Source organism: Protomyctophum bolini (assembly GCF_963924005.1).
Source record: "Protomyctophum bolini genome assembly, chromosome: 3".
Classification (NCBI taxonomy): Eukaryota; Metazoa; Chordata; class Actinopteri; order Myctophiformes; family Myctophidae; genus Protomyctophum; species Protomyctophum bolini.
In genome coordinates this window covers 16,098,009-16,125,928 of record NC_137864.1, presented here as the reverse complement: position 1 = coordinate 16,125,928, position 27,920 = coordinate 16,098,009, and the positions used below count along the sequence as shown (strand labels likewise).

At 41.6% G+C, this 27,920-nt stretch overlaps 1 protein-coding gene across 3 annotated transcripts; it reads left to right on the top strand.

Moving 5' to 3' along the window:
• Positions 1-432: 432 nt before the first annotated feature.
• slc44a2 (solute carrier family 44 member 2 (CTL2 blood group)) lies at positions 433-26,335 on the top strand. Of its 3 annotated transcripts, none has more exons than XM_080759375.1 (22): positions 433-585; positions 7,272-7,320; positions 9,334-9,407; positions 9,965-10,049; positions 11,098-11,182; positions 11,302-11,427; positions 11,599-11,659; positions 12,040-12,166; positions 12,658-12,741; positions 13,824-13,936; positions 14,111-14,242; positions 15,904-16,003; positions 16,287-16,379; positions 17,145-17,229; positions 17,598-17,860; positions 18,255-18,349; positions 19,713-19,816; positions 19,896-19,969; positions 20,504-20,574; positions 21,579-21,661; positions 22,174-22,258; positions 25,236-26,335. In XM_080759375.1, the coding sequence occupies exons 1-22, from the start codon at positions 549-551 to the stop codon at positions 25,346-25,348; spliced, it is 2,139 nt and encodes a 712-aa protein (XP_080615501.1). In that variant the 5' UTR covers positions 433-548; the 3' UTR covers positions 25,349-26,335. The 3 variants fall into 3 exon arrangements, with proteins under 3 accessions (XP_080615501.1, XP_080615503.1, XP_080615502.1); XM_080759377.1 differs by lacking the exon at positions 25,236-26,335 and adding an exon at positions 22,631-25,202; XM_080759376.1 differs by lacking the exon at positions 433-585 and adding an exon at positions 4,118-4,187.
• Positions 26,336-27,920: the final 1,585 nt, after the last annotated feature.

Genomic DNA, 27,920 nt, shown 5'->3' with positions numbered 1-27,920 from the left:
TCATACGTTATGTCACACACTGACACATGTAGTGTAGGCTATACTGTTGTGCTGTCACAGCAACATATATTCTGCATAATTAATTAATTCAAAGCTCAAAGGTGATCATTATCATATATGACTCACTCTTCTGACTTCTCATCCCTCATCTGTTGCGTTTTTGTTCGTAACATACTTCTAATAAATAGTGTAATAATAGTATAAAATATATATAATAGATTATTTGGATGATGATTGATGAATCCAGTTCTCATCCACACATTCCTTCAAAGTGTCGGTGAATTAACAATATTGACGTTGTGGCTCCGCCTTTGTGCAGCATGATAGGCCAGCACAGATGTCAATTAAGGACTTCTTGGTTCTCATTGGCTCCCTCCCCACTTTCCCATAGATTGGAACGCTCTGGGTCTGCTCCAAGGAGGGGAACACATTGGAGGCTTGGAGCAGTTTATTGATGCATTTTCCCCCACAACATTTCCATGGTAACTAGTCTAGCTGTCCCGTCCAAGATTATATCAACGATTTGAAGCCAAAGTATAGTAACGAGAATGGAAATGGAAGAGAAGACCCCCGACCCTAAATATGGTAAGAAGAATGCGTTTCTTCATTCACTGTTCCTTTGCTTTTTCCTGTGAAAACGACTGGAGAAAGAAATGGAAACAATGAGTGTAGTGGATGGATTTATGGGTGTGGACCGCATGGATCTGACTAAAACTGGTCAAGTGGGCATCCTCACCCACACCCAGTCTTACGTTTGTGTTTTACTTTATCTAGTAGTGATTTTAATCTGTAATCTTGGATCATTTGCATACCGATTGACTGTATATTTTCATTCGCCAACTGTAATAAATTAAGATGAGACGGATTCTGCACGGAGACGAAATTGTGGTCGTATGCCTCTGTGTAACGGCCGCCTATGCAGCAAACACAACGGCGAAGCAGTAACATAAAACCATATTATAGTTTTGTCTTTTTCTGCAACATTTTGTGTAAATCACGATCACGTTATAACACTGTTATGGTGCCATATTTTGTGGAACTTGAAGTAGTTCGCATTTCTTCGTCTCGTCTGTGTGTGTAGACTATATTGATTGAGGCCGGCCTTATATTTACACTGTGCATAATCTTCAATTAGGTTTACATAATTTTCTGATTAGCTATTCAGTAAAACAACACTTGTTACAGAGAAAGTGTTACTCTAACTCAAATATATCCTTATACACTTATCTTAGCCATATCATGTGCTGTTGTGCATCTCCCTCCCTCTGACAAAAAATAAATAAATGTTGTGAGGTAATTTCAAACACACATAGGCAGGCTACGTACCCCTTTTGCTCACATCCAAGTTTTTATAGGCTATATTACGCCAAAATTCATATTCTGTAATAGCCATGCCATTGTAGAACATTAGTAAACACACTACACACATTATGCATGCATGGCTCTTATCTCCTAAGAGGATCCATGACACTCAGCAGCCCACCACAGCAGCATCAGCCAGTGGTTTGGCTGTGTGTGTGTGTGTGTGTGTGTGTGTGTGTGTGTGTGTGTCTGGGCAGGGCTGCTGGTTGTCATATGAACTGTTGAGTCATGGAGTTTCCTAACTCGTGTTTTTCTTGGCTTAATACTCCACGTCATTGTCATTACATGTTAGCATTACCGGCCCCTTACCACAGAGCGCTCTACAGTAACCCAGTCTCACCAACAATACTAGCTACTCTGCCAGAGTTGTTATTATTATTTCAGACACTCAATAGACTCCAGACCAGACTCACACTTAATCCAAGTTACGAGCACATCCTTTCTGGATGTTCTTTGATGGTCCGCGTGTGGAATTTGTCCGTGTTACCACGTAAACATGATTGTTTTACACCGCCACCCGTCTCCCTCCAGAGATCTGTGTGAAGGTCTCTGTAGAATACAGACAGGCAGCAGCAACTACAACTCTCTCACAATTGAATTGAATGTTATGATCCAGTTTTAGTCATTTTTCACAAGCCTGCATCTACAGAAAAGGAACTAATGCATTATGCAGGAGAATGACTCATAGTCAGAGCTTGCTTTTGAAATTACGCTGTGCTGTTATGATTGTACTACATTGTTGATACAATTGGCCTGTCCCTTTTTTACACTCTCATGCAGAGTTACAGTACCGTATATTGGCACTCAACATTTTCCTAATTTGGTAGGTTCTCCCTGGCAGGGGCGTCATTTGGTAGTTTCTCCCTGGCAGGGGCGTCATTTGGGTCATCAGGGCATGGCGATTGCCACCTCCTAGACTTCTTCATTTGACCTCAAATTCCCCTTATTGTCCCCGATTCTGAATAGCTTTAGCAGATTAATATGATTTCATCCTAATTGATGCCCATCCATCTGTATGTGACACAAGTTATAATAATTTACATAAGCATTTCATCGTATGCAACCATTAACTTATTAACCACTTTCAACCGTGGCATCTCAATTTCGGGAATTGTCATTATAGGGGAACATCTTCAAACATTTTCTCTTTTCGTCCCAAACAAATAGCAAAAAAAATAGCAATTTTAGAAATGGGGCTTAAATGGTAAGTTAACCTATTCTTTTTGCCACCCCCTATTTCTTCCTGATATTGCGCCTCTCCCTGCCTAGGCGTGGTGAGGCTGGGGCAGATTAGAGCCAGGCAGGCTGCTGCTTGCACAGAGCTCACAGTGTCTCTCCTTGCCCACTCTACCCACTCAACAGCCTGAGTCAAGGGCCATCCAGTCAGCTCCAAGCTGGCAGTGGCAAACACTTGGATACATTACAATATACACACACACACACACACACACACACACACACACACACACACACACTTGCACAATCAATTAGCGTGTGTATGTGCACACATTCGTTGCACTTGCGTGCACGCACGCACACGCGCACAAACATAATACACATCCACATTGGCGACACAACAACCCATTAAAGTAGACAGGGAAGGGGCCATCTGATAAGTCCTGTGGACCCATTAGTTCACACACATCAGTCATTCATGACATCATCACTTCCCTTAAAGCGCGCACGCATGCACAGTCGCACACACACACACACACACACACACACACACACACACACACACACACACACACCTCCTAACTGTCAGTCAGCGCCGGAGGAGGACGATGGTCAAGTAACCAGCACTGTCCTGTATGGAATGGCCACCCCCCATTTAGGATGGTGTTATCTTACATGCATCAAACCGTATAGCTCAGCATGCCGCCTCTTAAGTGTCACTCACTCACGCACATAACAAAATAATCAAGTCATTGTCTTACAAGTGAATTACATCAATTATAAATTGAAGGTGACTGCATGCGATGGCACTTGAAGCTGAGGGATATTGGGCCAAATTCTACGAGTAGAATGTCTCGACTCTAAGATTAGAAACCAGAAGTTGAGAATACACTATGATAAGCCCCATATCTCACTCTCAATGGACAAAGACTTAGCTAAAGTCTGTATTCCTGTTACATAGTCCTGTTACGTCTAGTACTATGATGACTGATGATTGTGCCAGTTTTAAAGAATGTATAGCTTCAGGCCTTGCGTTTCTAGCTCAGCTGAGTACATTTTCCCCACTGATGACTTGACTACCCCCGGCTCTAATTAGAGCCATGACACTGACACATGATTTGTGTATATGAATACTGAGCTACCGGTAGTTGACAACAGAGAGAGTTCAAGAGCCTTATATTTACTGACAAAGAAGCCACCAATCTTTGTATTAAGGACTCTCTACTCTCAATTCCCCCTGCGCAATACTCCTCTGTGTGTGTGTGTGTGTGTGTGTGTGTGTGTGTGTGTGTGTGTGTGTGTGTGTGTGTGTGTGTGTGTGTGTGTGTGTGTGTGTGTGTGTGTGTGTGTGTCGCAACAACTCCCCTGACAAAAATGTAGTTGAGAGATGAAGAAATGACACCAAACGAAGAAAGAGATATAGAAACAGATAGAAGGCGGACTGATGCTTGAAGTGTGAAATAGTTTTTTGACTGAGAGGAAAAAGGAAGTGAAGAACTGAGTGCAAACTATACAGGAAAGGAGACATTAGAGAAAAAAATAGCTCTCTATATAACAACACAACACGCCGAGGAACCGCCAAATCTGTTCATGAAAGACGCTGAGAGAGAGAGAAATAATAGTGGCTGGCACGATGAAAGGCAAGAAAGGTACCGTTTAAGAGTCTTTAAGAAGTCTGTAGGTTGGCTGGTTGAACTAGGATGTTGTTGGTCATTTTGGTTTTTCTGACATAGTTAGGATATTATATACCAGTGGTTTTCAACCAGTAGTCCGGGGACCACCAGTGGTCCCTGAGGGGGTTCCAGGTGGTCCCCAGCTAAATGATGGAACGTTAATATTATGGTACAGTTTCCAGTAAGCCTTCTTTCTTCTCCAAAAATGTATCCGCTGGGCTTGTAAATGAAACCGTTATTGTTATGTTATGCCAGTAATGCCACTGAGGGCGTGTATGCAGGCTAGGGGAGTGTGACTCATTGACTAAATGTTATAACTCTCTCTGTGACAGTGGATTATGGGATGTCGACAGCTACATTAGTGGTCACTTGGCCATTAAGATTACAGTCACAGGGAGGACAGTATTATAAGATGCCGTCTCAGCAAGTGATTTTCACGTTGAAATGTGTACATTTAAACATGACATGACATTACAGTGTGACATAGTGTTATTATGGCAGTCTAGCAGGATAAGACCACATCATTTACATATTATGTTCAGTTGTGCAGCTGTGCCATCATTATTTTTCTGTATGTTATAGACAAAATGTTGCACATTTAATGTGTCGATTAATTGTCACACAAATAATTGCGATTAACACTAGAACACTAGAACGTATGAATACAAATCTAAGATTATTTCTGCTATTTTTGGGAAATGTTTGAAAATGTATGAAACATTTTCAACGGAAACAATTATGACGATTATGCAAAAATAATTGCCAGGCATTATGTCAAATAATTGTGATTAGGTCAGTGGTTTTCAACCAGTGGTGGTCCTTGAGTGTGTTCCAGGTGGTCCCCAGCTAAATGGTGGAGAGTTGATCTTTAACTCGTGAGAGTGTAAAATGAAACCAAATGGACTTCATGGTTTCATTGTACACTCTCAAGAGTTAAGTTGTTGTTAAACAAATGCATTCCTTAATTTGCAATGAGTATACACAGAATGTAGAAGAATTGTCATTTATGTATTGATGGTACCACATCAATAAGGCATTGAATTGTGGATAAAATCTTATCTAACCACAACAAAATACCCCAAGTATTGGGTTTAAGAGTCTAAATGTCATCAAATGGTGGCCCGCGGGTCAAATTCTGAATAAATAATGGGCCTTGACAGAGATTAAAATAGGGTGCATTTTTCATCCCAAAACGCAGTTTATAGTTAAGGGACGCAATAAAACAACGACCTCTGCAAGTCTACTACTGTAGTGTATTGTTTTTTATTATAGTTTATTTTGCAAGCTTTAGTTATAATAATCATTTCTTCTTCTGTTCTCTACATGAATGTAACCACATTATAACCATATAAAATGAAATGATAGTTAAATGCTGCAATTTGTAAAAAAAAAAAAAAAAAAAAAAAGGCAAAATATGACTCCTAACGTCGTTGAAGTGGGACTCATAAAATGTCCCTGGGACTCATCTAAAAGACCATCCCTGCATCCCGGGACTAATTTCATTGAAAACCTATTTACATCACTGCCTGATGAAAATTGAAAACCACTGGATTAGGTGATTATGACAGGCCTAACCGTTGTGTGACATATAGTATGGTGTGACTTTGCTCCTCTCCTCTGTGCGAGGTGTTACCATGGTGGCAGGGAATGTTCACCGGGAGCTGTTGGTCTCCAGGGAGTCATTCTGTGGGTTGCTAAGCATGTCAGTCTGATGGGAGAATCCTTTTGTTGTGGAAAAGGTCCTTGCTTTTAGAGCCCTAACTATCGATTACATTTCTTAGTGATTATTCCATTGATTACTTTTTCGATGAATCAAATATATATATATATATATATATATATATATATATATATATATATATATATATTTTTTTTTACGTAAACAAATCAGCACGAAGAAATTCTGATTGTCTATCTGTAAATGCACCAAGTCTCTGTATGTACGGTCGTCTGTAATCCACGACGTAAGTCACGTAACTCACCAACTCACCAACCGTTCGACCCACCGACTTTAAATTTGACACACCTGTTCCACACCACCACAGGGAGTGCAGTGCCCGGTGTCGAGTGCGTCGGATCGCCGGTTGTCCAGAACGCCGGTTGATTCTCAACACGTTTAATTTCTGATCAAAGTTTTTTTTTATTACTTTTCACACATGAAACCCCCTCCCCTCCCCCCAGAGTTCACGCTCCGACAGAGCCACAACCCCGGTATCTTGCACCAAATGAAATAAAAGGCACATACAAATATACATAGACATAATAGAATAATAGAAGTATGCAAAGAAATAATAATAATAAAAATAAAAATAAAAAATATAAATATATATATAAAATAATAATAGTAAAATAAAATAAAACAATTACAGTAGGGTCAGTGTAACAAGTTAAGGATTGTTGATGTCAGCCGCGTTCATCCTCTCAATGTATGTTAAAAAAGGTTGCCAAATGGTGTAGAATTTTAAGGCACCGGCGTACCCTCTTGTGGAGTAGCGAATCTTTTCCAATGTCAGATGATGTAAAACATCATTAACCCAAGATTTAAAGGTTGGTGGTATTTTCTCCTTCCATTTAAATAGTATTTAACACGTTTAATTTCAAGGACCCCCAGTTTGACATGCATATTAGTCTACTCTACTCTACAGAACCCCATTTAATGGCAATTCTATCTCTGAGACCCCAATTTATATTCTAAAATCAATGTTAATTTAACTCTGAGAGTGTACAAACGGAACCAAATGGACCCTAACAGGTCACTCTCATAGTTACAGACCCATACTGGTCCATTTGGTTGAGGTTCCAATCTATCATTTAGCTGGGGACCCCCTGGAACTCCCTCAAGGACCCCTGGGGGTCCCTGGACCCCACTTTGGGAACCACTGCTGTAAAGGTCCTTGCAAACTGGACGTGTCTTTCTGAAAACCGGCGGAATAACGCACCTAAAAAAATCCGAAAAACGCAGCAGTGTGCAGGGACCATACGTGTTGGTTACAGGTTGAAATAGTGGCTTATACTTTATAGTGGACAATAACAAAACATGTAATTTTCCCCCGAAAACAGGGGATTCCAGGAAGTTTGACCCTACCTTCAAGGGACCCATTAACAACAGGTAGAGTGTCTCTATTCTCAATTTCTCATGTTATGTCTCCATCTCTTCACCTAGGAAAGTATGACTCCATTGACTGTGTTCACATCTATCTTGTCACCATGTCAACTTCCCTTCTTGTCTCAATGCAAATAAAATAGTGACAATCTTTTAACAACATTAACTCGGGCGTTCCTATTTTGGGTAAATTTGGGCCTGATTCACTAAGATAAATAGCGTGTAAATAAAGTGAATGACGGGGCTCGTATTTTCGATAAGCACAAACTGACGTGCCATTCACAAAACAGCGATACAGTATGTATGCGTTAATAAAGTAAATAATAGCAGACACTCACATGTAATGAGAATAAGAAGTTTGTTTACTAAGTTTAACCTCATGAGTCATGACCAAAGGCTAATAAAACCTGGAATGGATATTATTGAATCCGGAATTTTGTCCTTTGGACGAACCCTCTCCACTGTCCTACATCGGAATTGGAAATGGAGTAATGGACTCAAAATGGACCCAGCTAGATTTCATCCATGCTGTGTCCTGTGTCTCAGCAAGTGAATTTCACGTTGAAATGTGTACATTTAAACGTGACATGGCATTACAGTGTGACATAGTGTTATTATGGCAGTCTAGCAGGATGTTGGTCACACCAAGACCACATAATTTACAGTACATATTACTGTTCAGTTTCAGTTGTGCAGCTGTGCCATCATTATGTTTCTGTATGTTATAGATAAAATGTTGCACACATTACCCATTTAATGTGACGATTAATTGTCACACAAATAATTGCGATTATTAACTATTTAAGTTTTTGGCAGTGAACACATACACACGTGTGCATACAAACCTAATTTCTGTTTTGGTTCTTAAGGCTGATTCATACTCCTATTTTAGAGCCGAATAAAAGTCGGTTCGGCTCTGCAGAGCCTATAATGTGACGTCATTTGAGGTTCGGGGGGGGCGGGTACCGTCCTAAAGTCTTCTCTTCGGTGCTACTGAAAATGTCTGACGAGCCGAAATCATTTCGGCACTACAGCGCCGAAACAGCGGTAAAATAGGAGTATGAATCGGCCCGTAGGCTTCACAAAGATTATTTCTGCTTTTTTTGGGAAATGTTTGAAAATCATGAAAATCATGAAACAAACACGGAAACTATTATGACGAATATGCAAAAATAATGTGTCTCACATTGACACATACGCTGTGCAGGTGGTATGCCACTCCACTTCCCCATTTCCACACATGGACAACCGGAACCGTGTAAGCCAGGCTTTTCTCAAATATCAATATAGGATAGTAGGCCTACTGCTGGTGCTGGTATAGAGTGGATGAACAGATAGATCTGGGTCGATGGCTCGGTAATATGTCTTTTATCATGTTCCCTCTTTGGATTGCAATTTATGAATCATGTCCCTTCGGTCGCTCTTGATATCATTTCGTTTCTCCATTATCTCAGATGAATGAGAATAGCATGAGTTGGTTCTCCTATTTATTATTTAGCAATTGAAGAACATACCACAAGAAGTCATCAAGCATGCCATTTCGCTACTGTATTTTTGTGTGTGTGTGTGTGTGTTGAAAAATGTTGGGCACATAAATATTTTATTGGAGGTTTATTGGCCAAACTTTGGCACTAATGTAATTGATTGTGCGTGATTCTAAGCGGACGGATGTATCAGACTCGTAACGTGGGAATTTGCATAAAAGGTACAAAGTCTGAGTGTAAACACCCGAGCTTAGTGAATCAGGCCCATTTAATTGTTTCAAAGGATGCAAGGTCTATAATAACAGACGAAGATGTAAAGAAAACTACCGGTATTTCAAACTCAAAACGACAATTTGTCTTGCCATCATCATTCATTCTCTTTGCAGTCTCCACATTAACCCTGCCGTCCCTATTATATTTACTATGCTGTACTGGACTTTAAAAACACAAATGCTAATTGTTTTTTCTCCCCTTTCTCGTCTCTCTCTCTCTCTCTCTGCTCTCTCTGTGCTCTCTCTATCTTGTGCTTTACCAGGGGTTGCACAGATGTCTTCTGCTGTCTTCTCTTCATTATAGCCTTACTAGGCTACTTTGCTGTGGGCATTGTTGGTGAGTCCTCTACCTCGCCAATGATTTCTGATACGATACGCATACAGTAAAGTAAACCTGTGTTTGCTTATAGTCTATATGAATTACATGTTGAGAGCTTGCATAGCCTACTTAGCATACACAACCTTTAAAATGAACCTTGTGATAATTACATGTAATGATTAATAGTTTTTATTTTCTATATTTATATTTTATCAGCTTCCCATCCCAATTTAGCAATTCTGACATTTTCCAAGTCCCCTTGTACTGTAGTCCCTAGTCACTGCTGACCGGGTGGCAGTGGTTTTATCAACCATTTTCATATCATGGTCCATTATGTATTATGCATTTTGAAAAATCGTGAAAATGTGAATAGGGTTTTTCGAAAAACTGTCAGGATTTAGAAGACATTTGTAGAATTGTCCTCAGGTCTAAATGGGTTATTTAACTAAAATATATTAGATTTTTAGTTAAAGATGGCAATTATAATGTGTTAAAATTTGTCTTATTAGCCAGAGATCCTTTTAAATCCAAAAAAATGCACACTCAGAGTGACCATGTTTGTCTTCCATGTATAGCCTGGTCCCAGGGTGACCCTAGGAAGGTCATCTACCCCACAGACAGCAGGGGACAGTTCTGTGGCCAGGAGGGAACGCCTCTAGAGTAAGTTCTCTCATCTTTAGACCTGTGTTTAATTTTTTAAAGTGGTGCAAAGTGCAAACCACTTCCTTAAGCGATTATGTGTGTGGGTCTCTGCCTGGCTGGGTCTCTGCCTGGGTATGTGTGAGCACGAAAACAGAATGGTTGTTTTTCACCACCTGTGCGCAACCTAACACACACACACACACACACACACACACACACACACACACACACGCGCACGCACATATGTATGGACCCCCACACAGAGTTGCACCACTTACTTAAAAAAATATAATTAGGCCTTGAGATTTAATCAATGCATACTGTACAGTACTTCTGATGCCTCCTATGTAAAAGTAGGGATGGAGCTCGTTAATTTATATTGATAAGGAGCACCTTATCGTCGATCTTGCTTCTTGATCCGAGCTTTTATCGAGCCCACTATTGAGCGTAATATTTGTAGAAAGACGTGAGACGACAAATTCTGAACAAAACTGGTATCTTGCTGACCACTACAACCATCTAAAATTCAATGATGGTGACAAAAATTACAAATATTTTTGCTTATCATTAACTCAACCATTCATTAATGTGCAATAACTGTTAAATGGCTTTATATTATGAATAGTACTGTAATAATTAAGTTAAAATCTCCATGTCTCTTCAGCTCTTTATAAACAGATATGCATGTTTATTTAACCAAAAGAAACATCACTTGCACTACATTTTACTAGGGCCTTCAAATACAGTACTTTTCTAACAGATGGAAGGCAAATTACCTTTTAACTTTCGGAAAAGTATATTGAAGAAACTGTCATTTTGTTTCCCCGGGCAGCCGCTGGTTGGCAGGTATCAATACACTTTTAAACCGACATGTTTGTGCCAACGTTGTGTGACCCCTCTATAACATACAGATTTATGACATCATGGGCCGCTATGCGCGCTAACAGGCCTGATAAGCCCAAACCTTATTGATACCGGGTACTGGATAAATCTCTTACCGAGTTTGTAATGGTGTTTCGAGCTCCATCCCTATTTAAAAGTGTTCTCTGTCATTCCTGCTCAACAGGAAGAAGCACCTGCTGTTCTATTTCAACATCCTGAAGTGTGCCAGTCCCCTGACGTTGCTTGAGTTCCAGTGTCCTACCACACAGGTCAGACATGCCCCTACACCAGTGGTTCCCAAACTTATTCATGTCAAGGACCCCCACATTGATACTAACTAGACTATCTATCTCTCTCTCTCTCTCTCTCTCTATCTATCTGCATACAGTTATGTGTGGAAAAATGTCCTACGAAGCACCTCACATTGCTCAAAGCAAAATCACAATTAAGCACGGCAGAAGACCAGGAGTATTACAAACAATTCTGTAAGGAAGGTGTGGACTTCACCAAATTGGTGAGTGATAACCAATAAATGATGGTGGGTTATGTGCTATTAAAAATACAAATATGTTTGATGTTCTGGGGTGTGAGACTGTAAAAGGTTAAATGTTTAATGACGCCTACACATTGAGTTTTGCTGTGTACAGTATGATTCCTCCTGATGTGCGTCTGGTGTGTATTTCAGAGTGTACCTGAGATCCTTAGGGATGGCCTCTGCCCCGCCATGCTCATGCCCAGTAAACCCTGTGAGTAAAATTCCATGTCACCTGCGTATCGTCAGTCACTGTTGGGCATAAAACCTGTATCTCCGTATTTCATCTTTGTATGTTTCGGGGGTAAATCAATGGCGTGTCATGCAAAAGTATTTCAAGTAATGAAAGTAGCAATCAATAGCATCAATCTACAACCTCACAACATGTTGCGATGTTAGCTATTTTTATATATATTATATTTTTTGAAACATTTTTTAAGTGAATGTGGTTAGGTCCATCTGTGGGATTTATAAATATACATGCTTTATGCCCGATAGCAATAATATTTACTCATACTGTATCATACACTAGCTGTGTACTGTGTACAGGTATATGGTGCTATTGCTTATCTGTGAAACGTCTTTCCTCCCCAGTCACACGTCGCTGCCTCCCTGCGTTGGGAACGATGAAGGGCGGGGTGGTGGTGGTGGGCAACGAGACCATGTTGAATGACGGAGAGGGGAAGAATGTCAGCGCCACTGATCTGCTCGACGCATCAAAGTGAGTCGTGGTTACAGTTACACACCCGTACAGGGCCATTTGTAACACACTCAAGGACACTTTGAGACCCACTGGTGTAGCAGTGTTTCCAGTGAGCCAACATGCACAATAGCAGCACCCTGACTCTTGTTTGACCAGAATGGAACAGAGCATTCATTAGTATCATGGGTAACACCTGTGCTGCCTGTCGCTGCGCTAGTGCCTCCTACAGGTTAGTCAGGGTGCCTGTTCAGCAGAGAGCGAACTGGGAAGGATAGCATGTTCCTTCACAAGCGTGAGGTATCTGTTTTAGAGTGCTATTTACAACCACAGAGGTTGTAAATATTGCAATATTGATTGCCCTCTAGAGATCAGTGGTTCTCCAACTAACAACCCCTAAAATTATGAAAATTGCCCGTGAACCACTGTTTTAGATGAACCTTGAAATTAAACATCTCTCATATCTTCCGAAGTTGGAACTGGGAAATATCTTGCATTCTTTTCCTCCACAGGAAGTCCAATGTGGTTGTTGAAGCTCGCCAGGTGGCCATGAGGATCTTTGAAGACTACACTCAATCCTGGCATTGGATTCTGCTGTGAGTCTCATCATTCTTTGGACTTTAAAGGACGACACTGGTGGTCTGGCATGTTTAAGCCCATTGATTATAAGTGTATTTGACATTACTGACAACCATGTTCCAACCCATACCTTGGTTTGTTTGATTTCCGAGGAAGCCACTGGATTCTGTTAATTGCTGTACAGTACTTGCAAAGATTTGAAATTGGCTTAACCCATTTTGACCTGAGATCAGATTCTAAAATTGTCTTCTAAATCCTGACAGTTTTCTGAAAAAGCTATGTTTCTATGTCAGTCGTTCTTCGATTTTTCAAAAATAGCAGACCTACAAGATCTGTAGATCTGTAGATCTACTATTGTAGATCTGCTATTTTTCAATAGCTATATTATAACATAATGCTAACACCAAAAGGGGTTCCCGCCCAAACTGGCTTAAAGAAAAGTAATTAAACAACACTAAATATCATTGCACCGTTAGACATTTTAAATTCTTTATTTAGACTTTAGATTCTGCTGTCCTGACAGGAAGTCTAGATTAACCACAACCCTTTTTTTGTCATAATGCAATGTGAAGTTGACCTCTCCCTTACGCCCTAGACTGTATACTTCGTCGTGAGATGAATAGTGATAATATCCGATCTACAAGCACACAGCGCTTGTTGGGCTATGTACATGTATGAAAAGGCCTTCTTGCATTTCTTTTACGTTTTTGATGAAACGGGGTTGAAAGTGGTTAAAACCCCTGTGTTTGTGTCCACTCTCTCCACAGTGGTCTGCTCATAGCCATGATAGTCAGCCTGGTTAAAACCCCTGTGTTTGTGTCCACTCTCCACAGTGGTCTGCTCATAGCCATGATAGTCAGCCTGGTTAAAACCCCTGTGTTTGTGTCCACTCTCCACAGTGGTCTGCTCATAGCCATGATAGTCAGCCTGGTTAAAACCCCTGTGTTTGTGTCCACTCTCTCCACAGTGGTCTTCTCATAGCCATGATAGTCAGCCTGGTTAAAACCCCTGTGTTTGTGTCCACTCTCCACAGTGGTCTGCTCATAGCCATGATAGTCAGCCTGGTTAAAACCCCTGTGTTTGTGTCCACTCTCCACAGTGGTCTGCTCATAGCCATGATAGTCAGCCTGATCTTCATTGTCCTGCTGCGGTTCCTGGCCGGTGTCATGATCTGGGTGATGATTGTATCGGTCATTCTCGTCATTGGTTATGGTAAGTCTCATATGTCTGGACATGTCTATAAAAAAACACATTATTTTCTCTTTAGCATGTCCAAAATAACATGCAAAGTATAGTTTTTGCTTAGACTGATCTGCCCTCCAAATGTCAGTACAATTATAATATAACTTGGATATCATTATGTGTGTGCGTGCGTGTGTGTTTCAGGTATTTTCCACTGCTTCATGGAGTACAGGAGTCTGAATGGAGAGCCTGGAGCTGACGTTACCATCCGTGACCTAGGCGTGCAGACGGACTTCTCTGTCTACCTGCAGATCAGACAGACCTGGCTGGCCTTCAGTAAGCATTCTGTCACTCTATGGACGTCAGACCAAATCCAACACTTAACCGCCATTGGCGGCCCCCAGGACGTCAGAACCGCGTTTTTCAGTGATCAGAAGATCGCTCTCTGCCAACATATGAATGGTTCTAGGTTTGCTAGGAGACTGATACAACTGGGAATGAACCGGCAGTGAAAAGTCCGTCTCAATGTAAATTGATTTCCAAAAACACATTGACCTCGGATTCTTTTCAAAATAAAGCAATAAGCCACGAGAGGTCTCAGGTTTTATAATGGCTGAGAGGCGTGGTGAGACACGATGCGCAGCGGAGTGTCTCCAACCCTCTCAGACATTATAAAATACATGGTAAGCTGGGACATCGTGTAGCTTATTGCTTTTCTAAAACGGTTACAAACATAGCAATATTAACATCATGAAACTATTCCTAATTCACAAAAGTAGTTACCGGTACACTTTGCGCCCACCAGAGAGAGCCGCTTCCTTGTTTACTCAGGGAGTCCAGCCAGCCAGGAATAGGAGGCGCTTGCTGTCTTTACAAGGCCGCCCGGAGACACACATTCACCGTGCGGTGCTTAGGCGCCCGCACGGCCAGAGTTTGTAAAGCAATCAAGCGCTTCCCTTCCCTAGTTCACTGTAACGCACCTGGGATTGATATAAACTGATTTAAGGTGTAGATTATTGTGAGATTTACTACGTGGTCTAATGAGAAACCAGCCAATCAGAATCAAAGTATTGGGACTAACCATTTTAGAACAAGCTTTATTCAACGGCCCGTAACTAAAGAACCGATGATTTGCGGTTACAAAATGTATTTTCTGTGTGGAAGAAATGACGAATCGGCAGTCACTACATGGCATTTGTTTACATCCGGTTCACGCCTCGGGTCCCAGAGGCCTTCAAAACACCTTCATTGTAATTGTGAATTCATCATCATCATCATCATCACCTTTATTACTCGGAAATACAGTTGATCTTCAACGTAGCCGAGGTTACAATACACAAAATACAGTCAAAAAATACATCAAACACAACATTATAAATCAGGATAAATTACAAAGGAACTTTATACAGAACAACCATCAGTAAAATAAATCAATTCAAGCAGGAGCAAACACGGTGAAACATGTTCTGGAGCATTCCTTTGAGTTTATTTTTGGAGAATTGTACCATGTGACTCTAAATATGTTCCATGCATCTCTGTACTGTACCACTACTATTGTAGCCTCGGAAACCCAGACGTTTGTATTTACAGGGAGAAAATAAAAAAGTCTGAGGACCGAGTAGCGCTAACGTCGATCACTCTCTGCTGATTTCTGATCGTCTGCACCTTTGTTAAATTGACGCACATACGTACACTCCTCTCATTGTAATCTCGGATCCTGCCGGGAGCTGCCTATGTCATAGAAAGCATAGGTGGACCCCAGGCTACTACTATTGTAACTCGTGCCACATTGTGAATAAAAACCTAAACTATTCCTTCGAAGTGCCTTTGGGTGGGAGAAGAGAGTTCCGACAACGACAACCTACCTCAAACCCTGCCAATCTTAATCCGGTCGTTTTCCACATATCGGACCAATGACTGGTTGGAAAAGGCGTACGGACCCCAATGTCATCACTGTCCTTTTTGCAATGACGCTTGTTGTTCTTCTTTTTGCCCAGTGATCATCTTGGCGATTGTAGAAGGGGTGATCATCCTGTTGCTCATCTTCCTCAGGAAGAGAGTGCTCATTGCTATCGCCCTCATCAAGGAAGCCAGCAGGTCAGTCTCATACAAGCCTTTACTACCAACTGTAGTTCTACACAAATTGTATATTACAACTGAACAAATGTGAACGGTCAGAACCTCAATGAAAAATATCTGAAAAAATAAATAACCTTATACAAGCTCATCGATCTGCTATTTTGTGTACTTGTTGTACAACGAAATATATAAGGCTTTAGTGGTTAAACATTGTGTTTGCTTGTTTGTTTGTTTTGAAGAGGGCCATTGATTCACAAAACCACCAAGTATCATCATTCTGTTGTTCTGTTTTCTCTTGCAGAGCTGTCGGGAATGTGATGTCATCGTTGTTCTACCCACTGCTGACCTTTGCCCTCCTGGCTCTCGTGATCGCCTATTGGGCCATCACTGCAGTGTATCCTAATGTTGTGAAAAGAGATGAGTGGCATTCTGCAACACACTGCTACACTGCTACCCTCAAGGACCCAGGGGTCCTTGAGGGAGTTCCAGGGGGTCCCCAGCTAAATGATAGTTTAGAACCAAATTGACCCTTATGGGTTTGTAACTCTGAGAACGGGTCCATTTGGCTCCATTTGTACACTCCGTTAAACTAACAGTTATTTTGCAATATAAATTGTGGGTCCCAGAGATAGAAATGGGCTGACAGTTTGGCAGTCTTGTCATCCTATGTACGTACATCCTGTGGGTTTATAGAGGAACTGAACTTTGTCGTCACTTGCATGGGAGGGGGAGGAGGGAGGGGTTAACCTAGTTTCTGAGCCAAATGTTGCTCAGTTTGGTTTGGTTAACCACCCAAATGCAGTAATGCATTTTCCATACCGCCACAGTATGTACTGTACAAAGCTATTGGCGGATGCTTAAATGTAAACTGCATTGAAGCGCAAAGAGTGTTTTCATTTTTAGCACAGGGGGGCCCAAGAGAGAATCAATACCCTAACGCTGATATATTGTTAATGCCCTGCTCTTTGAGTCATGCAGGACAACCAGTGTTGATTTTTTTTTTCACTGACGCAAACTAAATAAAGAACTAAGCTACGGTGACTAAAACTGAGTCTAAATATACTGACAATTTTCAAATGTTGCTGTCAAAATCAACACTTCTAAGTACTACAGTATCCTCTAGTGAGATGAAATGTTCCTTGACCCGTGCTGTGACCAGCTTCCTGTCCACCTCCAACGAGCAGGTCTACAAAGTGTTCAACACCTCTGAGTGTGAGTTCTCCAGAGACACCTGCGATCCCAAGGTATGCCACTAGATGTGTATGTGTAATGGATGTGTAACTAAACTAGACTAAATTTGACTGAGGGACTGCAATTAGAAAGCAGGGAATCATAGCTCCAAATTGACATATTGGTTGTTCAGTTTGACCCACCAGTTTTGGAGATATGGCTTATAGAGTAATGTCTTGCAGAAAACAGCGAGTTGAGAAAACAGGCTTGAAAGGTTTACTTTTTTTTTTTTTTATCCCCCAAAATCACAAAGGCTAATTTGACCTTTGGGACACACAAATAAGTCTGTGTCCAAAAAGTAAAATGTAGTTAGTTACTGCACCTTGGCTTTGTAGGGCAGTATACGTATATACTCAACATCATTCATATGTCTTTCCTCCAGACATTCAACACCTCCAACATCTCAGCCCAGTGCACTGACGCAGAGTGCCTGTTTGCCTTCTACGGCGGCGAGACGCTCTACCACAAATACCTCATCCTGTTCCAGTTCTACAACATCTTCCTCTTCTTCTGGTGTGCCAACTTTGTGACGGCCCTGGGTCAGGTGACGCTGGCCGGCGCCTTCGCCTCCTACTACTGGGCCTTCAAGAAGCCCGACGACATCCCCGCCTATCCCATCTTCTCCTCCCTGGGAAGGGCTCTCAGGTAGGCCGTGTGTGTGCGTGCGTGTGTGTGTGTGTGTGTGTGTGTGTGTGTGTGCGTAACTTTGTAACGTCTTAACCCATTCAGGACGGGAACCCCTTTTGGTGTTTTAACTTTTAAGCATTATGTTATACTTTAGCTATTTTTGAAAAATTGTGAAATTGTGCCGCAAATCTTTGAATATATATTCTTTCAGAGCAAACGTTTTTTCAGATGGGGGCCCGCGGCCAAATACAGATAATTCTTGGGGTCATTGACATGAAAAAGGTTGAGAACCACTGACAGAAACATAGGGTTTTTCAGAAAACTTTTAGGATTTAGAAGACTTTTTTATTTTTAGAATCGCCCTCGGGTCTAAATGGGTTTTTTAAACTGTTCTATGTTTTTTGCCCTCCAGGTATCACACAGGCTCTTTGGCTTTCGGCTCTCTCATTCTGTCTCTGGTGCAGGTCGTCAGGGTCATCTTAGAATACCTGGATCACAAGTTGAAAGGTAAGCTGGCATTAATGTAGATTCTGTGTTGTGAACTTGTAGATCAGCTGTTTTGACTCATTGACTCGGATCCGCAGGTAGGATAAGATCAGAGCCATCTAATAGAAGAGTTACGATATTGAGGGTAGTGTTGTTTTTGGCAGAATTTTTTTTATTTTAGTTTTAGTCATAGTCTCTTGAATGGGTTTAATTTAGTTTTAGTCACATTTTGTCACCAAATGTATTTTAGCTGTTTCCTGAGTCCAATGCATTTCTGCCTACTTCCGGTCCAGGCCTTGTTGTTGATTTGTTGTCCCCATTCACAATAGAAGTCTCTGTAGGAGACTGGCTGACCCCATGAAGTGAAATGAGTCTACTCTGTCTATATATATACTCTGGATAAGATAAGATAAGATCAACCTTTCTTGATCCCCGGTGGCAAGATTCGGGTGTCATAATAGCAAAAGCACTGAGCCTGAAACACAGGAGAGATACAGGTCAATGTACTGTAGGTTTGTAGATTCTGTGTTGTGAGCGTGTAGATCAGCTGTTTTCAGCAAAGAGATGTGGTGTAGCACCACACTGCCAATTCAGATTCAGAGCTACGCTATACTGAATCTGTCGTTCATACATTGTTGTTAGTGGGAATGAAAACATTGGCGTCCCACCGGAAGAGGAGGGCCTAAGGTGGAAACAAACGGGCCAACCATAGATATTTAAAAAAACAGATGCCTCATTGGCCGCAGCAGTTCATTGGAGCGACGTGTCTCCATTGAAGGCAGGAAGTCAAGCGGAAGTGCTGAAGGCATTTGCTGGAGGCACACTGCATCGCTGCCCCGAGTGGAATAATACGACACTAGTGTTGACTCCCATTCTAATAATGGAATGCGGAAGTGCTCATTCTATCTCAATGGGATAGTTCCAATGTTGGGAACTATAGCCCCGCTTTGTGGCGAGATCAAAGCGTGTGGCCACTCTTACTATTCCACTCGGTCACTGCCCAAGTGACACCTGCTCATGCGACTCCTCCATGTCTCTCGCTGCCACTAAAGTGACTACTGTAGTGTCCAATCACAACGTGTCTTTTCTGGGACTTCTGTTACGCACGCAAGGAATCTCGGGAATATTGTGCCTTCAATTTTGACACGCGCCCCATATGTCTATGGGGCGAACATCCTGCTATCCACATTCTGTTTGGTGCCGCCGCCCCCAGAGGCAAATTCAAAGGAAAACAGAGCGCTGTTTTTTTCCTTGTTTTGCCGGTGGGTTCCCAGATTGCTCCAGGGTTAATTGACTGCATAGATTTGTGGTGTGATTGATTGTGTTCTAATAAATAATACATGGTCACACAATGCATTATTGTTGCTTTTACCTCTTTGCCCAGGTGCTGAGAACAAGTGTGCCAAGTTCCTGCTGAGTTGCTTAAAGTGCTGCTTCTGGTGCCTGGAGAAGTGTATCAAGTTCATCAACAGAAATGCATACATTATGGTGAGGGTTTTGGACTTTTTGTATTATAGAAAAGCCAAGTTTATATTTGTACAATTGACATGAATTACTTTCTCTCTAGGTTGCCATCTATGGCAAAAGCTTCTGTACCTCAGCACGAGACGCCTTCTTCCTTCTCATGAGGAACATTGTCAGGTAGGGTTCCTCCTCCTCTCTGGATCCATCACCTTCAAGCTTTGGTTTAAATCAGTGGTTTTCATAACAAGGTCTATTATTATTTGTGTGGTTGCCAGACTATAGTTATTGTCACACTTTCTTATATCTTTTTTCCTGGAGTAACCTACCTGACTTCTGCTGTGATGCTCCAAGCTTTGCATAATGTTTGTAGTAGCTAATTGGCTGTTGTTGGTTATGTAACCAATCTATGTTTTAGACAATATTAGTGGGAGGGGCCTATGTAAGCGACTGCGGCAAGTCGGCAACCACACTTTGCAATTTTTCAAAATTGCGACTTTTCTAGTTTATCTCATGATTTAGCTGGGGACCACCTGGAACCCCCTCAAGGACCACTGGTGGTCCCCGGACCACTGGTTGAAAACCACTGGTTTAAATTAATATTAATTAATCTTTAACATGCAATTTAATCAAAATGTATTTCTTTTGTTTGTTTGTTTTCCTATTGTTTTCCTAATCTGTTTTACTTTCATTTTAATTAAATTTTGTATGCAGGGTGGCTGTTTTAGACAAAGTGACCGACTTTCTGCTGTTCCTTGGAAAGCTCCTCATTGTTGGAATTGTGGGTAAGGAAATACTTAGTGTAATGGTATTGTCTATAAATTATGTCAAAGCCATGTAGGAAATCTACCGTATTGTGAGAAGCTTAGAATTATTGCTATTTCTAATTCAAAAAGCCTCTACACACTAGTTTACACTTCACTCTCCCTGTACGCCTTCTAATTCCTGCCACCTTCTGTCTCAGTTGCGAGCACCGATTTCACCCCGGATTTGCACCAAAGGTTCACGACTCGAGCTTGACGTGCTACTATGAGTGACACGTAAAACCCTAATAGGGCTGTATTTTGCGTGTCTTAAGTACCAGGTCTTATTACTTAACTTGAGTAAACTAAAGACCTGGATGCGTGATCAATGCTCTTTGGCCACTCAGAATAGCCAAATGGCATTGATCACGCCTCCAGGTCTTTAGTTTACTCAAGTTAAGTAATAAGACCTGGTACTTAAAACACGCAAAATACAGCCCGCTGCAACTCTATCATTTGTTACCTGTCAATAAATTAAATGCATTATTCTTCCAAAGCCAAAGTGCAGTAACTGCGTAAATAATTTAACTGATGTAAATCGCAGGCAGCGCTAAATTGGTTACCGGTACTTAGGCCAGTGTGTCCAAAAACGTAGTTACTTTGGCTTTGTAGGGCAGGATTGAGAGCCCTTTGTTGACCCCCAGAGGGGAATTAATGTCATGGAACTACACGCCAGTAGCAAAGTGTAGGCCTACACAATTTATTAGGTGTGTGTTTGTATTTTCATTTGCAAGATCCCATAATTGATATCCACATGAAATACGTTACATTTTTTATGTTGTACTTGTAGTTGATCCATTACAGCAGGCCTGCAAGGTGTAGTTATTAATAAACGGTCGACATTTGTACTGTACGGGCGTGACCATTTGGGGCAAACCTCGTGTTTCAGTTGATGCGAGTGATTGACCAACATATGGCTACCATGGCGGACACCCTGGAAAAGAGACAAAATGCCTAAAATTGTCATTGTAATTGTTTCGATACAGGGGTCTTCTCTTTCTTCTTCTTCTCTGGACGAGCCGTAGAAAATGCCGCTCCGTCTCTCAACTACTACTGGGTGCCCATATTGGTGAGAAACGTCTCTTTTGGTTCAAGACTCTGCTATGGAGATTTAGCTGTAGACAACCAGAGAACAAGATGCCTCTATTCCATCTCTGTCAACTGTGTAAAACAGAGCAGCAGCTTTCTTTTAACACATTAGGACCTGATTCTACAAATGTCTTCTATATGTCAGTGGTTCTCAAGCCTTTTTATGCCAAGGACCCCCAGAATGATATGTGACACAGATGCGTTCCAGGTCTTAATTGGGTAATGTAACACTGTGATGGAGACAGTAGCCTTGTGGTTAGAGTGTCCACCCTGAAACTGGGAAGTCAGGGTTCGATCTCCGGCCGGGTCATACCAAAGATTGTGAAAATGGGACCCAATGCCTCCCTGCTTGGCACTCAATGGGTTGGTTTGGGGGGTCAAATCAACTCGGCTCCGCTTCAGGAGATGGGTCAAATGCAGAGAACAAATTTCACTGCTGTAACGTGTGTGACAAATCGTACGACTTTGACTTTGATTCTTGTGTGATTCCAGACGGTCGTGGTGGGCTCCTACCTCATCGCCCATGGCTTCTTCAGTGTGTATGCCATGTGTGTGGACACGCTCTTCCTCTGCTTCTGTAAGTGACTCCTTCATCATTGATTGATTGTTTGAAGTCATCGGAGAACAACTACGGTGTTTTAGTGTGAAATCCTTTTCCTTCCGCAGAGTGATCTTAATATCGGCCTCTGTGCTTTTTAATCACTGCTTTGGTCTCCGTTTGTTCCTGACATGTTTCTGACTGCTCTTCTCTTTGTCTTATCTCTCCCTTCCATGTGATCACATTCTCTTCTCTTTATTTCCACACCTTTATTCCCGCTTTATTTTTCCATTTTCCTCCACATCGTTTTGTTCCGTTCTGAATTTTTACGTTGACTCAATCAATCAATACACTGACACACACACACACGCACACACATACACGCGCACACACTCACACGCACTCAAAAAGGTGAGGACCTGGAGAGAAACGATGGCTCCGCTGCGAGGCCTTACTTCATGTCGCCCAAGCTCCTGGAGATCCTTTCTAAAAGCAGGGGGGTGGATGAGGAGGACGGAGGCGCACAGGCGGCGGAGGCCGCGGAAGACACCCCTCTCCAGCAACAGGACAGCGAGATCCAGATGAAAACGCAGGCCGTCCTCGGGCAAGACAACCCCGACGAGGAGCAACCCCTGAAGTCCAACGCAGAGACCGACGGCCCTCGCAAGGAGGAGGAGGAGGAGGAGAGCCAGACGAAGCCGGAGGAGGTCGTTCTTGCGGTGGAGGAAGAAGACCTCGACGACAACAAACAGGACGTCCCAGAGATCACGCAGCTTGTGGAGGAGGAGGAGTCCAAGGAGAAGGAGGCTAAGCCGGAGGTTCCTCCTCCGCCTGGAGAACCTGGAAAAGAAGAGACGGATGAGAAGAAAGACGAGAAGTTGGAAGCTAAAGAAGAGGATCCTCCCACTGCGCCGCAAGAGTAGATAAATGGGGGTCTCTCAACATACGTTATGTGCTGAGTGGAACAGCTGTATACGTACCCGACCAACGATGTGATATGGACCCGTTGAGTGTAGGCTATTGATCATTTGCAGACCACGGCCATGTTTCCATCACAGTTTGGAAGCACTCGTTTTCAGTAAAGCAATGTCCTGCTGCCTCCTGCATTATGTGCTAATTCAAAGCACGTGGTACGCAGGGCTGTTGAGTGATATCTAACAAGCACTTCCAAACTCCAGCACTTAGAAAAATAATCACCTGCAAGGACACAAAGTAGCTCATAACATGTATACAGTGGATTCTTATGAAACAAACACTTTGAGGATAGAAAGAGAATAATTCAAGCGTTCCGTACAGCTGGTGTTGGTGAGTTTGACATTGTTTAATACAATCAGATAGGACTTTTCTGTTTGGATGAATGGGCTGCCATTGGAAGTTGCACCTAGGTAGCACCTCGCCATTAACTTATATGGTAAGATGGCCGCGGTCTGCATATGGAGAATACAAACAGCTTCGATACATATCACCTTTGCTATTATGCCAACGGGTTGGCTTCAGTGCTCGTTCCGTTTCGGTGATGGCTGTCGTGGCGTGATTGTTTCGAGTTGCAAGTCAAAATCCCTCTGGTGCATCTCTGTAGCTTGAAAAAGATATCGTTCTGTGATGTTGGCCCATATGTAGACAGTGTTGGTTTTTATATTGTGAGAACCTATAGAATATTGTAAAGTGCTGACTCTGTGCCTGACTAACTATCATTAATCTTAAACCTGTCAATTGAATGCACTACAGAACCGTGATATACCATGTTTACACTCTTAAGCAACACATTTCAATCCACGGCGAATATCTCTCACTGTTTGCCGTAATGCCAGCTGATTCCAAAAGGTTACCAACACGTTTCATATACTTTATAGATATTGTACAATAATTGCTCTGAACCTGAATTGTATTTACTTATTTATTTACGTAGCTTCAGTCTTGTAGAGCAGTGGTTCCCAAACTTTTTCATGTCAAGGACCCCCAAATTGACACAAATTAGCCCGCGGACCCCCATTTGAAAAGATATGCCAGGGACCATCATAAAAGAAGATTTTTACGGCTCTAGCAGTGATTCTCAGCCGTTTAATTTCAAGGACCCCCAGTTTGACATGCATTAGTCTAGGAACGCCCATTTAATGGCATTTCTATCTTTGGGACCCCCAATTTATATTGTAAAATCAATATTAATTTAACTCTCAGAGTGTACAAATGGTTTCATTTGTACACTCAGAGTTACTGACCCATAAGGGTCCAATTTGTTCCAGACTATCATTTAGCTGGGCACCCCCTGGAACTCCCTCAAGGACCCCTTTGAGGGGTCCCCGGACCCCACTTTGGGAACCACTGTTGTAGAGACCCCCGGCCAAAGGTTACATGCCTGGCTGGGATTCCCGGTATTGTATTGCCACCTACTTGCCTTGGTATTTCAGTCAGACTGGTGCAAGTCAGACTGGTGCAAAGTGACTGTGTTGCCACGACGATGCAACCATGCTGACCTCTTAAGACTGCAAACCCCTGTTTACCAACCCTACTTGCCTTGGTATCTCTTTCTCTGTCATTTTCTCTCTTTTTGTCTCTCTCTCTCTGTCTCAGACAGTGCTGCATGGTGCGTGAAACATTGCCTATACTAACTTCTCCGTTACTAACATCTGATATGCTTTTGTACAGTTTTGTCGTTCGTCAACATTGTGAGCGTTGTAAGTAGATTTTTCACTGACACTTAGATGACATTCCATATTTATTGGTTGTAGTTTCTTGATTAAAGGTACTTGTATTAATCACAATAGTTCTGTTATGTATGTGTAACATGGATGAACGTCTTGATATTTGGCATTTTGGATGAAGGCAACAGGTGAGTTCAGATATCCAATTTAGCTTTCTTTAAACTTTTTATTTCCTAATGTCATAGAAAACAAAATGTACTCTAAATAGAAATAAATGAATATAAGCAAAGCCGAGTTGATTATAATGCTAATGCTACTTGGTGGTTGAGGACTCTGTTCAGTCTCCCCTCTCATTGGTTTTCTGTCTGTCACAGTGGAAGACTTGGAGCGCAATGACGGATCAGCAGAGAGGCCATACTTTATGAACCATAATCTGCTCAGCGTACTGAACAAGAAAAATGAAGATCAGGCAAAAACTGTGGAATAATAAATATTACCACGTAAAATCCCCGGTGTTAATTTACCTCTGAAGAGTGATTACGGGTCAATTTAGTTCCATTTGTATACTCTTCTGAGTTAGATTAACAAAGGATTTTACTGTGTGTGTGTGTGTGTGTGTGTGTGTGTGTGTGTGTGTGTGTGTGTGTGTGTGTGTGTGTGTGTGTGTGTGTGTGTGTACCAAAAACAGAACAAAGTAAGCGGTTTTGTTACCAAAGAGAAGTGCCATATCTTAGTTTTGTATGATGTATGTGCCTTAAATATTAGTGATGATGCAGATGAGTGAGATGACAGAGTGAATCTGTCTCACAGAGATGTTGTTACCATAACCAGCTACTGTCATTCGGATTGTTTTGTTTCCAGGATGTCATTGTTGGTTGTTTTATTTAAGCTTATGGCTTAAATACACCCAAGGAGATTTATTTTTTATCACAAAACAATACGGGAGCTTATGCCTTTTATGAGCTTAGTAGGTTAGAGAAGTAACGATGAATTTAAGCATCAATATGTTGCATAAATTCCTTGACCTATAGGCTTGTTTTGCTTCAGTATGTGAGTATTGTGAGTTTCTTTTTAACTCAGCCATGCAATTGTGTTGTTTTCAACTCCGTAATGCTACGTTTAATTGCAGGCTTTGAAGGGTCCATAATTCTTCAGTAATGTTACCAGTATTATGGGAAATGTATGTTAATGTTTTTTTTTTATGTTATTAAGCATATTGCATTTTGCACTGTTTAGAAATGATCTATTAATGTTCCTTTAAGATGTACTGTAGGTTACAATATTTTAAGTTGAACGAACTAATCACATGAGTGTTTTTACTTTGCCTTGAATGCGGTTCATTTGAATTAAGTTCATTTTTATAAGTTCGGTCTTCGGTGTACATACTTTTCCATTGTGTGCAAAATGTTCAATGTAAATTTTGGTACAGTAAACTGAATTTAATTATAAATAAACGTATGTTTTTTGTTTTTTACACATTAGTACAAATACAATTAAATGATCAGAAAGCCCACTATTATCTTTTGTGTAGGCCAGTGGTTTTCAACCAGTGGTCCGGGGACCACTAGTGGTCCTTGAGGGAGGGGCTAACCAAGGTCCAGTTGGTTTCATTTTACGGTCTCAAGAGTTAGACGTTTGCCTGTTATCTCGCCTAATACAGCATGGAAATGTGGACAAAATCTTATCCAATGACAACAGAATATTGTACGTTTTGGGTCTGAGGCTAAATATCATCTCAAATGGTGGTCCATGGACTCAAATAAATAATGGGCCTTGATATGAAAAGGGTTGAAAACCACTGGTGTAGGCTTATCAGATAAATGAAACCTGTGTAGGCCTATTTATCGGGTCGATTTAACATTCTAACCACTAGACATGCAACATCTGACTGCCACTTACTTACTTTAATAGCCCATTTTCACCAAATAAAAAGATGTTCATCCTGTGATGTAGTGATGAAGTGTGCTCATTCCATACTACTCAATGCCATTGTCAGGTTACAGGTGGCTTTTCCTGCTATTCCCAAGTGATTGGCCATCAAAACGGTACAACAGGTTACTTTACGAATGATGACCTGATGAAGATGTAACTGAAACATCAAAACGTTTACATGCACCCTGTTGATGCTAAACTGTGCACACACACTCCCTAGATGCCATGATGAACCTCTGTTCCAAATTTTCCAGAACGGCCTGTTATAGCGCCACCAGGAGGCTGACTTTTGAAAAACACATTACTCCTCCAGATTCAGTCCAAAAATTCCATCCTAAATGGCTAACATTGGTTTTCAAAGTTTGCAGGATTGGCCCATTTTGAACAAAAAGCCTCAAATCATGAACGCAGCGTGCAATTTACGTGAAATCTTTCACAGACTTCCCTGAGGAATATATCCCACCCTTTTCACATTGGCCTGTTTTAGCGCCACCAACAGGTAGATTTTTGCTAAATACATTTTTGGAATAAAATGCCTCAAATCATCCAATTGCCATCCAAGGCGTAAGAAAAGAAATGGCACCAGGGCAGTCCACAACCTGAACTGCCCTGGTGGAGACATGTACCCCGAGGGGCACTTTATCTTGTTTGCAATGGACCAGGAGCCTGGAGGTACCTTATGGAGTTGCAGCTGCAATACTGGAAAACGACACTCGAGGGCAGAAAAACAGCACAGACTGCTGACGATTGGCTTGATTGATTGATTGATTGAAATTTGTATTCAGTTTGTAGAATTGTACAGTTCGAGGAAAGCACAGGTCAATTTACAAGGTATACAAAGGGGATTGAAATACCCAGAAAAGCACAATGGCTTGTTTACTTTGGGGTCCTCCAATGCTTTCATTGATTGATTGATTGCTTGCTTGATTATTTGATTGATTGAATACTGTAACAGTTTGCAAAAAGCACAGTACATACAAAGGATGCTAAAATGATAACCCAAGAAATCCGGATGGCTTGTATTAAATTAATCGAAACATTTAAAGATAGACATTAATATGGAACAACATCATATAAAACAAGTAGTAATCAAAGGGAAAAGTATGCACTTTTTATGGGGGTCAGTT

Bases quoted from the DNA above. Each gene is read 5' to 3' on its own strand.
- slc44a2 (XM_080759377.1), top strand. From the start codon at position 549: ATGGAAATGGAAGAGAAGACCCCCGACCCTAAATATG. The intron at 10,050-11,097 runs GTAAGTTCTCTC...CCTGCTCAACAG, and splicing joins CAGGAGGGAACGCCTCTAGA to GAAGAAGCACCTGCTGTTCT. The intron at 19,817-19,895 runs GTGAGGGTTTTG...CTTTCTCTCTAG, and splicing joins ACAGAAATGCATACATTATG to GTTGCCATCTATGGCAAAAG.